At 34.9% G+C, this 13,108-nt stretch overlaps 2 protein-coding genes across 3 annotated transcripts in view; one reads left to right on the top strand and one right to left on the bottom strand.

Annotated features, from left to right (window-relative positions):
- Positions 1 to 3,114, top strand: part of LOC142985254 (uncharacterized) — a 28,830-nt gene extending 25,716 nt beyond the window's left edge. Inside the window, exons 7-10 of one of the 2 annotated variants that reach the window (XM_076133309.1) lie at positions 52 to 474; positions 871 to 1,017; positions 1,108 to 1,248; positions 1,976 to 3,114. In XM_076133309.1, the coding sequence (XP_075989424.1) occupies positions 52 to 474; positions 871 to 1,017; positions 1,108 to 1,248; positions 1,976 to 2,124 (860 nt within the window). In that variant the 3' untranslated portion in view covers positions 2,125 to 3,114. Of the gene's footprint in view, positions 1 to 51; positions 475 to 867; positions 1,018 to 1,107; positions 1,249 to 1,975 lie in introns of both variants that reach the window. The other variant, XM_076133308.1, reaches the window with a different exon arrangement.
- Positions 3,115 to 4,793: 1,679 nt separating this feature from the next.
- The window catches only part of Adar (Adenosine deaminase acting on RNA), a 48,574-nt gene continuing 40,259 nt past the window's right edge, over positions 4,794 to 13,108 (bottom strand). The window contains exons 17-20 of the mRNA XM_076133310.1: positions 12,588 to 12,738; positions 12,026 to 12,148; positions 10,175 to 10,267; positions 4,794 to 9,537 (exon numbers count right to left, since the gene is read on the bottom strand). Coding sequence (XP_075989425.1) covers positions 9,409 to 9,537; positions 10,175 to 10,267; positions 12,026 to 12,148; positions 12,588 to 12,738 — 496 coding nt within the window. The 3' untranslated portion in view covers positions 4,794 to 9,408. The remainder of the gene's footprint in view (positions 9,538 to 10,174; positions 10,268 to 12,025; positions 12,149 to 12,587; positions 12,739 to 13,108) is intronic.

Here is a 13,108-nt window from a genome sequence, read left to right as displayed (position 1 = left end):
CAAGCGTGATATTGTGTAGCTATGTAATAAATAATGTTTTTTTTTTTTCAGCTTATGAAGCTCACATAAAATTAAATAAAAATGACAGTCAAAAAATAAATAATATTCAAAAGGACCAAAGCAATAATATAGAAATAAGTAAATTAAATAATAATATTAACGACAAAAACAATATCACATATGAAAACGAAAGTTTAAAAGAAGAAAATAGCTTCAACGAAAACAAATATCGAAAAAATAAGGAAAATAATAATGTCGACAATTTCAAATCGAAAGACAAGAATTTCAATATTTTGAAATATACTGAACATGAGAACACTGAAATATGTGGCTGTGACGAAAACGATGTTACTTTTAATGAGAAAGAAGATAAATATAGTTCTATAGATATAAATATGTTTAATGGTGAAGAAAATAATTGTATAGATATCGAAAACGAAAGGAATGAGAATGAAGGATCTTCTGGTTTCAAAGGTATGTATTTTGCCCCACTGCTGGGCAAGGGTCTCCTCCCGTAATGAGGGAGGGGTTAGGCCTTGAGTCCACCACGCTGGCTAACTTGGAGACTTTGCATACCTTCAAGAACTGTTCTAAACAACTCTCAGGCATGCAAGGTTGCATCACAATGTTTGTAGATACCAGCTGTCATTTTCATAGATCTTTGACAGTCGTTAACAGTAATCAGAAGTTTGAAAGTCTGACAATCAGTCTTACTTAGTATCGTGTTAACCCAGGTAACTGTGTTGTGGAGGTCAGATAGACAGTCGCTGTATGAAAATACTGGTATTCAGCTGCATCCGGTGAGACTGGAAGCCGACTCCAACATAGTTGGAAGACAGGTTATTTTAATCGACTCTTGTCTTTCAGAAGACACAAGAGTTCTGCAGACGCGGTCTTCGCTGTGGAGACAGAGTGCTGGGTTCATGTTCTACTCGGTGCCTCATCGAGGGTCCCCGCTGGCGGATATAAAGACACCCATCACGGCTAGGAGTATTGAATTGTTGGAGATCAGCAAAGGTATGTGACGATTTGAAAGTCAAATTATAGTGACTGCATAAAGTATACCATTTTGGAATGCTATCTTAATACTAGTCTTTTTGTCTCCAGATTGCCAGTTAGTCCTGGAACTGCAGTCTCGCTGGCTGGTAGCGTCCAAGAGTCAGCAGCCAGTAGTCAGGAGTCTGGTGGAGACGTGCCGCACTCTCATGTCTGTGCTATGGCTTAGAATCGTCAGTGTGGACTCAGCAGGTTGGTAATAAACCTTACATGTTTAATTACAGGTGACAATTAAGGGTACAGTTGTCTCTTTTGACACGTAGTGAAAAGGGATTATTTGGGAAAATTTCCAGAGCGCAACTGGGAATAAAGAGATTTAATAAAATCTTACGTTTTAATCTCTTGTGTCGTGAGGACTCTTAGAAACATACAAACAACTGACACAAAGTATAATCAGACACGAAACAACCATTTTTAGATTGCAGAAATATTTGTTCCGTGTAGGAATCGAACTCACGATCTCTTGATGCACTGGTACCACGGAGAGCTACTTAAACCCGACCTAAATATTTTTTTGCATGATTAATAATACTATAGAGTCTATACAAACGCGTGATACATACATACATATATGCGTACGATAGTGTATTTATTACAATACCCCAGATTCAATTCTGGGGTCGGACAAAGTATTTTTAATGACATAATTTTGTAGTACCGTAAAATTGTTACACGAAACCGAAACAAGTATGCTCACATAGGTCTAAAATATAAAACCAATCGACTACTTTTTCAATAATATTATACAAAATAATAAATTTAACCAATTAATGTCCCACTGTTGGGCAAGGATACCCTCCCGTAATGAGGGAGAGGTTAGGCCCTGAAAATATTATAGCCATTAGCCAAGATCCTTTATTTTTTAGGCTCTAATTCATAATAACTATTATTTTATTTTAATAATTTTTGTTTTCCACAGATGCAGGCATAGGCTCTCTCCACGGCGTGTCAGTAGACCACAGGGAGATCTGCAAGCCTTCCAGTAGACGGTGTCTACTGTACACTGAGCTAACAGGACTTATACATAGCGCACTGAACAAGTGTCAATGTCAAAATGAGAACAAGTAAGGTGCTTGGTAGACGGTCTACGGTCATGTCTAGCAGATAGTGTACTGAACATGCCTAGTAGATGCAGTAGACTAATCAAACATCAATGTACAAAAGACCACAAGTAAAGTGGTCAGCAGATTGTCTACTGTGCAAGTTCAGTAGACGGTGTCTACTGTACACTCAACTTACTGAACAAGTGTCACTGGTGAAATGAAAACTAGTTATAATACTATACATGTTCAGTAGACGGTCTACTCTGCATGCCCAATACATGGTCTACTGAGCATCGGACTCACTTAGCCTGCTGACCAAATGCTTCTGTCAAAATGACAGCAAGTAATTATGACGGAACGGAATATGAAAATGACATTTACAAGCATTTCCAAATATTTTACCGAATAATAGTGCAATATAAAATAATTTCTATAACTGTGAATTACTTACAGATTGAAAAAATCTGTTTCCTTTTAATCAATGAATATAGTACACGCCAGTTAACTTTGTATGTCTGAATATAGCAACAAGCCTGCATAGAAGACGAAACATCATTTCCTTCTGGCCGATATTCAAAATCTAATCATTTATTAATTTAGGTCAAATATTGACACTTATGATAGTCGTTACAATTACTGAATTTACCACTAGCTCGGAAAGTGTACAGTCTTATGAAAAGAGCTAGCAACAAACTCACGGCCACTCTTTTCAATCGCCAAAAGTTTTACAATGTGGTTGATACAATAGTTATTTATGCGAAGAGCTGCCAACATACTGCTGCGGAACTAACAAAACAGAAAAACTTAGAAAATACTTTTTGTCCCGAAACAGGATTCAAAGTCAAGCCCTCTGCGCGGCAGCTACCAATTGTGCCACAGGGGTAGTCGGATAAAACATAAATACAGTAGTGGTATACGCGGAGTGCGTGTGACGGAGACGTAACAACGACGTGCTTCCGTTCCCTCACACGCACTCCGCGTATACCACTACTGTATTTATGTACCTTCAGCGACTTGTTGCTATATACAAATACATAAAATTATATGACATGTACTATATATACCTGTCTATTCAAAGTCGAAAGTGTATAAATACTATATTTTATGAAATACCTACTTTTATTTTAGTCTTCCTAAAACATGCTTAGCATGTATAAATATTAGTAAATATTACTAAAATTACGCCAAGCGTTTAAAACTTTATTTTATTACTTTTTTATTTCGAATAATTATTTTAAAAGACAAATGTTATATTTTCTCATTCTAAATTATTAAGTTATTATTAAAATTTATTGTATCAATAAATCATATGATATACGTTTGTGCCAAATATAAAATTTGTTTTATTTTCTACCCAAATTTAAAACAATAAATATTATTGGACAACTCACACATGGTCATCTGATTCCAAACTAAGCAGAGCTTGTACTGTAACTAGATAACTGATAAACATACTTGTATACTTGTAAATACATACTTATATAGACACATTAACAACCAGGCTCAGAACAGATACTCGTGCTTATCACGCAAATATTTGTCCGTGATGGGATTTGAACCCACCACACTCAATTTAACTCATATTCCCACTGCTGATCAAGGGTCTTCTCAGAAAATATCTCCATAACATATTTTGAACAAAATCCCGGCTTTCACCTAAAATAAAATATCGAAAAACCTGCATGCCTTTCGCCATTAACAATGTGAGTCCCATGTAATAGGGGGCGAGTCTATCATATACCGGGCACGTTACCAAACTACAAACTACTATAATTGAGAACAATTTTTTGCCTAAACCTTTTTGCCAATTTTAACAATCACCAAGGTCTAACTTAGTACTCTAACATAAAAGAAATTACTTCCTTGTAAAACTACTTTGTTCAAATCTATTCGTTATCAAGGCTTATCAGTGTCTTATCTTATAAGTAGTTAATGCCGGAAATATCTTTAAACAGGCCCCCAACGACATTTTATCTAATTAAATGCGTATATAATAATGTCTTCTTAGCCGAAAACTGACTAACCCCCGGTTTCTGAGGTACATTTAGCGGTAGTTTATCTATTCGATAGCGTTTAAGCTTATATAAAAACGATATTAAATAGATAAACTACCGCTAAATGTACTCAGAAACCGGGGGTAAGGAAGACAATTTCTTTGAAACCAGCCAACTGTGCAGGACTTTGTTTACAGTGTGTTGTGTACAATACACAGATACAGTCTGTATTACATCACTCTCATAGTGCGTGTGACGAACACCACCAGTGAGAGCTCACAAGCAGCACCATAGCCGACACGTGCTCTCCGAGGCAGGGATGACAAAAAAAAAACACATATTTATTACATACTTACATAACACATCTATAACTTTTATTTGTTACTGTCCCACTGCTTGGCAACGGCCTCCTCCCAAAAGAGTGGAGGGGTTAGGCCTTGAGTCCAAGCTGGTCAACTGCGGGTTGGGGACTTTGCATACCTTCAAGAACTGTTAAAGATCTCTCAGGCATACACAGTTGCATCACGATGTTTTCCTTCACTGTTGAAACAAGTGATAATTATTTCTGATACACACATCACTTGGAAAAGTCTTTGTTATGTTGCCCCGGGTTCGAATATAGACCACCTGCGTGGGAGGTGCCAACTTATACCACTCGGCTATCACTACTTATACCTTTAGGGTAAAAATAAAATACATATTTTAGGTTTCAAATTCTTTACTTATTCTAAATCAAGTTAACAAATGATTATAATAATAAGCAACTGAATCAAAGATTTTATTTTAAAATCATTCTCATTTTTACCGGTTTTAAAACGGAGATACTGTGTAACCCAGGTAACTGTGTTGTGGAGGTCAGATAGACAGTCGCTGCATGTAAAACACTGGTATTCAGCTGCATCCGGTGAGACTGGAAGCCGACTCCAACATAGTTTGGAAGAAAGGCTAGACTAATGTTTTTGTTTGAAATAATAAATTTTACTTTCAAATATAAATCACTAGCGACATCTATCGTTAAAAACTAAATTTACAATTGGGTAGTTGACTATCAGTCAAACGAGCTACTCTTTATGAAATGTCAAAAACACACTTTACTATAGAAATACGACATAGTGACGTCACCATGTCGTATTTTCGTTGATATCAAATGAGTGTCTAATAAAATGTTTCAGTCTGTAATTATTACAATTTCAATCATTTACGAAAAAAATGTTCATAGTCTGAGCATTTTAGATGAACCTTTTACGAGTACGAGTTTAATAATTTTTCGGTTAACCCAGTCAACTACCCAATTGTTATTTTTTTTCAATTCAGTTGCTTATTTTACAGGAAAAAAAAATAAAAATAATTAATAATGTGTGGTATTATTGATAGTGTAATATTATTATAATAATCTGCTTCCAAGGTTGGCTTGTAAAACCCGCGTGGTACTCGACAGAAATGATGGTTTACCAAAGCGCTGTTTTTTTGTATATTATTTAAATTAGAGAGAGATGCAAGAAATATTATTTTGTAAAATTTTGTTATTTTTGTTGTGCAAGAGTTGAAATAGTGAAAATATAATGAAGAAAGGTCTACAATATTATATTGGTTTTCTAGTTTTAATATATATATACATTATAAAACATTAAATTTCTTTTCTCATCAGAATAAACTAAATATTTCTTAAAAATGTGATAATATTCAAATAGTTTAAATACACTTCTAATTTTTTAAGATAAAAAAGATTATTTTAATAAAAATTAGTTTGAATAATATTGAATTCAGATAATTTAAGTCTATAATTAAGTAATTCAAAAATCACTAGAAACATCTTAGAAAAAAACTAATTTACGATTTTTATTATAAAAACAACTGTAATTAAAATCAATACTTAAGATTTTGCTACAAAACTATATGTTTCTAAAATTTTAAAATTTTCAAATTTAAATTCTAAATACACTATCTATTGGCAATAAAGAAAAACTTTTTATCAAATACTAACTTCTTCTTATCGTATGGTTAGTGGTCAACCTAGTGTCAAAGTTGTTCAAGCCGCAAGGCCTTTGACGTGACTTAATTAAAATCTAAACTTTAAACTTGAAAAAATACTATTTCACGAGAATCTAATCAATTTTTTTTTAAATTTATTTCTTCACACCTAACTAACTAGAAAGTAGGAAAGCATAATGTATTTAAACACATATTTTTAAAGAGATTTTTTGCTTTAAACCATACATTACAAGCTCAAGTGAGTAATATTATAAATTTAAATACTTAGCTGTTCATAGCTTTGGTAAAAATCATTATATTTATTGTTTTATATCAAAAGGCAGTGGTGGTGGATAGGTCTAGGGGTTTCCTATGGCAGTGTACAAACTTCTTCTTCTTATCGTATGGTTAGTGGTCAACCTAGTGTCAAAGTTGTTCAAGCCGCCCGAAGGCCTTTGACATGGCTTATCGACTGTTAGTAGACCACAACCGGGACCGACTTTTTACGTGCCCTCCGAAGCACGGACACGCCCAGTTCAAATACCACTATGCGGTCACCCATCTATGGAATGACAGCGCCAAGGTTTGCTTAACCCACAGATCGTTTACCGACTGGTGAGCGCAACTGGCTACGGTGTACATACAAACATATATAATACTCGAAGGATATCTAGGTAAAGCATATAAGGTAATTTTCATGGAGTAACTAACACAAGGAAGGGACATGTGAGCGTGTCATATGAAGTATGTGTAGCTATACATACCCTAGTACTAACTTAAGAGATGACACCAAAACCACATAGACATTTATATCTTGTTTATTAGCACCTTAATATATTGATTTAATTTATGTTATGACCAAAAGTGTGTTCGGTAGTGTTGGTAGGTAGCAGCTACTTACATCATCAATATTTTATACCAGCATAAATATTGTTAAAACCACTTTATTAAAAAGATTAAAAAGAGTGTCCAGGAGTTTGTTGGCAGCTCTTCTCATTGGCGCTACCTTCCGAACTGGCGGTAAATTCGCTCTCTGTATCATTAACTATCATAAGTGTCAGCATTTGACCGAAGTGAATAAATGATTTGATTTTCATTTTAGATACAATTCCGACATAAAGCACATAGTATTACTCTCTTATTCATAAACACACTATAAACCTATTTTAGTTAAACAACTACTGTAATGTTTTCTCTCTTTCATTGCGCTAAGGAGTGAAAGAAACAAAACACTTTATATTTATAACTTCATATATTTTTATGAATAAGAGGGTTGGTGTCTACTACTCTAATGTTATTGAAATATGGCTGGTCATTTTAATTTGTAATCGTTTTTACCTTTTCATATTTCAGTGTGCGTTAAATGTCATCGGCTGAGTTTGACGACAGCCATCTTCAATGAAATAATATGACATGCCTTTTCCTCTTGTGTTAGTTAATGCGTGGTTATTTTAAACTCTGGTTTAAAATTAATAAATGCATTTACTCATTACTTGATAGTAATGAGCGATAAGAAGTACAAAAAAATACATCAATCGGGAATAAAACTCAAGAAAAAATCGAAATATTAAATTAGTTTAGTTTGTCGTATGGTTAGTGGTCAACCTAGTGTCAAAGTTGTTCAAGCCGCCCGAAAGGCCTTTGACATGGCTTAACGACTGTTATCTTAGTAGACAACAACCGGGACCGACTTTTTACGTGCCCTCCGAAGCACGGAGACGCCCAGTTCAAATACCACTATGCGGTCACCCATCTATGGAATGACCGCGCCAAGGGTTGCTTAACCCACAGATCGTTTACCGACCGGTGAGCGCAACTGGCTATGGGCGCCTCAAATATTAAATTGGTATATTTTACACAACCCGGGTATCAAATTTTCAAGATTTTAAGTTGTTTATTACACATAAAATTTAGTAATCATTTACCCGACTTGTGAATCGAACCAGTGACTTTAAGATCAAGCACGATAAATGATTATCTTGTAGGCAGAACTAGGTATATAATATCACGTCTTTTATACCCGAAGGTGTAAACTCATGTTTCGCCATTAACAATGTTAGTCCCATGTAATAGGGAGCGAGTCTGTCATACCGTTTTCAAAATATATCAAAATAAAATCTAAAAAAATGTCATTTGGGTTTAATTTTTTCGTATATTTGTAATTTCTTCAATAAAGCTTTATTTTTTAATGCGTTTTCGTTAACACTGTTCAATTGACAATTATTATTGTTATTAAAAATATTATTTTCTATATTATTATTACAATTATCTATACAATTATTATTTGGTCTTGTTAATTCTAAATCGGTACTTTCGTCTATCGCTTTTCTATCCAAAACTACGGAATCGTTTCTGATATTTCTCAAATTTAAATAAGTTTGTTTGTCAAAATTTTTATAACCTACATCTTTGGTCTGTGTGTTCGTTTTATCCTGATCTAATTCAGAAACCGGCGCGAAATCTATCATATCTAAGTCTGTTGTTTGTACCGAAATTTCTCCGAAACGTCTTAAACTACGATTCTTGTAAAAATCGCTCCAATATTTTTTCTCATCATTTAAATTTACATTTTTCAATCTATTTTGTATGGAATTTAATGAATTTTCTTGATTATTAATAGTATTATTACTACCTAATTTAGTATTATTATTATTTAGTAAACTAATAAGCTTGCCGCGCCCTCTACCGGCGCTTGAAGTAAACTTATTCTGACTAATTCCTAAACTTTGGTTAGTCGTAACTGACTGGTTAAATTTACTTATATTATTAAACTTAGTATTATTATTGGTAACATTATTAAATTGACTATTATTATTTTCGTTTTGTGCGGTGTCTGTGCTTTCGATATAATTATTTGCTTTCAAATTAGTAATATAAGTTCTATTATTTATTTCACTTAAGCATATATTATTATTATTATTAAAACTAATTGTTATATTATTAATAGTGTCATTTTGACTGGTAATACTACTTTTTGACTTAATTACACTGCTATTTTGCCCACTCTCAATCCCACTATGCCCAGAATTAACTAAGTTACGTTCTGGTCTTATACTAACAATCCTATTTCCAATCCCACTAGTGGGAGAATTTTGCCCAAACATTGTACTTTGTTCACTACTACTCCTATACTCTGCACTACCAATCCTATCTTGCCCACTACTTAAAACTTGCCCACTCTCACGTAAACTGTCTACTCTATCAATCCCACGTTGCCCACTCTCATTTAAACTTTGCCCACGCTTACCTAAACTTTGCCCACTCTCTACAAAATTTTGCCCACTTTGCCCAGACCTGTCCACCACGTCAGCCGTCGAGTCCCACGCGTGGAGATACACGCCCGCCTAAGCGAACAGTGCGGTAGGGTCTGCGTCAGTGATTTCGCATACAAATTGGTCTTGTTCTATGGGTTTTTTGATCCAACGACCCAACTTTGCCTTCTCGAATGCGTCGATTAGACGGTTCTTTGCCAACTGTAATTGAAAAAACATGAAAATTAATATAAAAATAACTATTTTGTAGTATTGCTCATGTTTGAAAATAAATAACTCATATTAAATGCTAGGAAATTAAAAATAAAGATTAATTATATTTAATATTTTAGTTTTTTTTTTATATATTTGTATATAAAGTGCAAATTTAGCTTGTATATAATATTTTGTATCGGGAATTAATTAATAAATAAACATACATATTTATTATTACTAACAACCGATGATTCTTGTCAAACTAAATTGCCAACCTCCGGTTTCTGAGGTACATTTAGCTTTAGCGGTAGTTTATCTATTCTATAGCGTTTAAACTCATATAAAAAACGCTATCGAATAGATAAACTACCACTAAATGTACTTAAACAGGGCATTATTTTAGGTAAGTTTTTACTAATGTTAGTCTAGCCTGTTAATATTTGAACAACTCAATTGTATTTTTTTATAAACATTACATCCTGATTGAGGACGGAGTACAGTTATTTTCATTGACGTATTCTAAAATAAGTTTAATTAAAAATATACTATCTATGCCAACAACAAGGTCAATCACATATATTTCAAAAAAATTATCGTGAGCCAAACTTTCAAAAGTGCAATCTAAATAAAATAGTTATCTCACCTGATAAGTGGGGCAAAGTTGTTTAGCCTCGTTGTACAGCAGTCCGTCCACGTTGGCCGGCAGCGGTGCGGGTTCGACTCCCACCTCGGTGTCCTGCAACACATGAGCGTGCGAGTCCCACTCGCAGTACGTGCGTTAATATCCACTTATATTGCTAGCCCACTGCTGGGCATCGGTAGTGGGGTTGCCAGTAGCTGCTAGCTACTCTATTAGAATTAGTGAGGTTTTCAGGCTCAGGTTTTTAGGCAACCTTAAGACATTGAATAGATGGGTGATCCCATAGTCATATTGGGTCGGGGAAAGTCTTTTCGCATTATAGTATGTATGAACTTGTAATAAAATCTTTTCTCTACACAAAAATGCTCGATATTTGAGTACCTCACGAGCTCACTGAAAGAAACCTAATGAACCATGTACTCATTTGTGATTCTTGAAGCCAAAAAGATTTTATTACAAGTTCATACATACTATAATGCGAAAAGACTTATTCCCCAACCTAATATTTAACACTAGTTCTTTTTTATTAAGAATTGCTTATGCCAGGTTTCTGAGTACATTTAGCGGTAGTTTATCTATACAATAGCGTTTTTTTATATGAGTTTAAACGCTATTAAATGCATAAACTACCGCTAAATGTACCTCACAAACCGGGAGTTAGTGAATTGGCCGGAGTTAAGAAGTTGAGGTTATAGACCTCCGTGTCTCGGAGAGCACGTGTCGCCTATGGTCCTGCGTGTGAGCTCTCACTGGTGGTGTTCGTCACACGCACTATGAGAGTGATGTAATACAGACTGTATCTGTGTATTGTACACAACACACTATAAACTAAGTCCTGCACAGTTTTCAATGAAACTGAAGCCAGATATATCTTAGGACATATATGTTTTAAATCCATTAAAGACGCGAAATGACTTCAGTTATATTCAGACACACTAAGTTAGGTAAATGAGGCTCACAAAAAAAAGAAAATGAAGTTTTTCTTCAAGGTCTAAACGTATGTAGCGCGATTTTTCATATCAATATTTTTTTAATTTAATTTTTCCTTTCCCGTGTCTTAAAGACAATTTTACAAAAACAATAAGTGGAATTGGTTGAGCCGTTCTTCAGTTTCGCGCGTAGCAACACATTTGGCGATAGATTTCTATAAATTAGTATAGAGGACTGGCCCAACTACAGAGAAAGTAAAATTTGATCCCATTGATCTCATTCCTGATGGGTTTTTGATCCCACCAATCCCACACAAATTAACCCGACAGTTACAAACATAAAAAAATAATTAAATGCAATTTAGTTTAGTTGTTGAAAAGTATTACAAAATTCTTGTGTCACAGTGTTAGTTATTTACTCCTCCGAAACGGCTTGACCGATTTTTACCAACGTTTATATGTGTATTTAGTAAGTCTGTGAATCGGATACTATTAATTTTTCATAACCCTAAGTGATAAGGGTAGTCCAGAATTAATACATTTTTGTTTAATTTTTGTAGATGTTTTTTTTATTTATTTTTCTATAGTGTGGCATTAAAAAATACGTACAACACTATTATACCCTTCTATCACCAACCAACAAATTTGCAATAATTTAATCATTTTTCACCCCGTTCGATAACTCATTAATTATTGTCTTTTTTTTAAATGCTCTTCACTCTATTTTGACAAAAATTCCCTGATCTTATGATTTTGTTTTTATAAAAATAGTTTTTCTAATTTTTCGCGCGTTATTTTTTTTGTTACCCATCACTGTCCCACAGCTGGGCAAAAATTTCCTCTCAAGCTTTTAAAATTAATAACAAAAATATATGGCAAAATAACGTGTGCCGGGTCAGTTAGCAAAATTATTTTTTAAGGTTACCTGTGGTATTTCAGACAGTCGTTTGACGAGGTACTGCCATCTAGCGAACATGCTCTGCTTACACAGCAAAGATGGCTGCCCGCTCTCCAGCTTGCCCGTTGTCGCGTTTATCACTTCGGGTAACTAGAATATAAAGATTATATAATAAATAAATATCATTGTTCAGTGTGATTGTTCAGTATGGGAATCGAACCCACGACCTCCCGTCGCAATTGCAACGGCGTGGCGGCCTTAACCGCTGAGCTACGGAGGCAGACAACAATTGGTCGGATATCGGCTAAAAGGACATTATTATTATTAAAACAAATAAAATATATGTACAACACACATACTGTCTGACAACCAGTCTTACCGAAGGGTATCGGTATTGTAACCCAGGTAACAGTGTTGTGGAGGTCAGATAGACAGTCGCTCTATGTAAAACACTGGTATTCAGCTGCATCCGGTGAGACTGGAAGCCGACTCCAACATAGTTGAAAAGGCTAGATCTATAATAGGCTCTTTTGTGGATGTCTAATTCTGACATCCACAAACGAGAGGTTATAAAGTGTGTCATACTCACAGGGGTGGTGGAACACCAGCACACGCTGAATGAGGGCGCTCGGGCCGGGGTTCGAGCCTCGGTGCTTGCAGCGCGCGCTAACAGCGGCCGGTGGAGTCTGAACGGCGGCGGGAGAGATGAAATGTACGCTTCTATACGCCCACAGATGGCTCTGAAACAAGACATGACAAACAATCAATATAATATAATCTAAATTATAAAACTCAAAGATGACTGACAGGCATAGTGTGCTATCAACTTAAACCACTGGACGGATCGAGCTGAATTTGGCATGCAGATAGATAATATGACGTAGGCATCCGCTAAGAAAGGATTTTGATCAATTCTTACACCAAAGGGATAGAATAGGAATGAAAGTATGAAAATTCTGTCCTATGTCACAAACCACGCGGACGAAGTCGCGGGCAAAGGCTACTAATATAAAACTCTTCTGTTACTGAGTGACTAATGGACAACGCAAAGCCGAAACTACTGAGCGTAGAAATTAGAAATTTGGTATATAGATTCTTTCTAAGGAAGTA

Source organism: Anticarsia gemmatalis, chromosome 29 (genome assembly GCF_050436995.1).
Source record: "Anticarsia gemmatalis isolate Benzon Research Colony breed Stoneville strain chromosome 29, ilAntGemm2 primary, whole genome shotgun sequence".
NCBI lineage: Eukaryota > Metazoa > Arthropoda > Insecta > Lepidoptera > Erebidae > Anticarsia > Anticarsia gemmatalis.
Note: the sequence above shows the minus strand (reverse complement) of the source record. Positions and strands in the feature narration are given on the sequence as shown.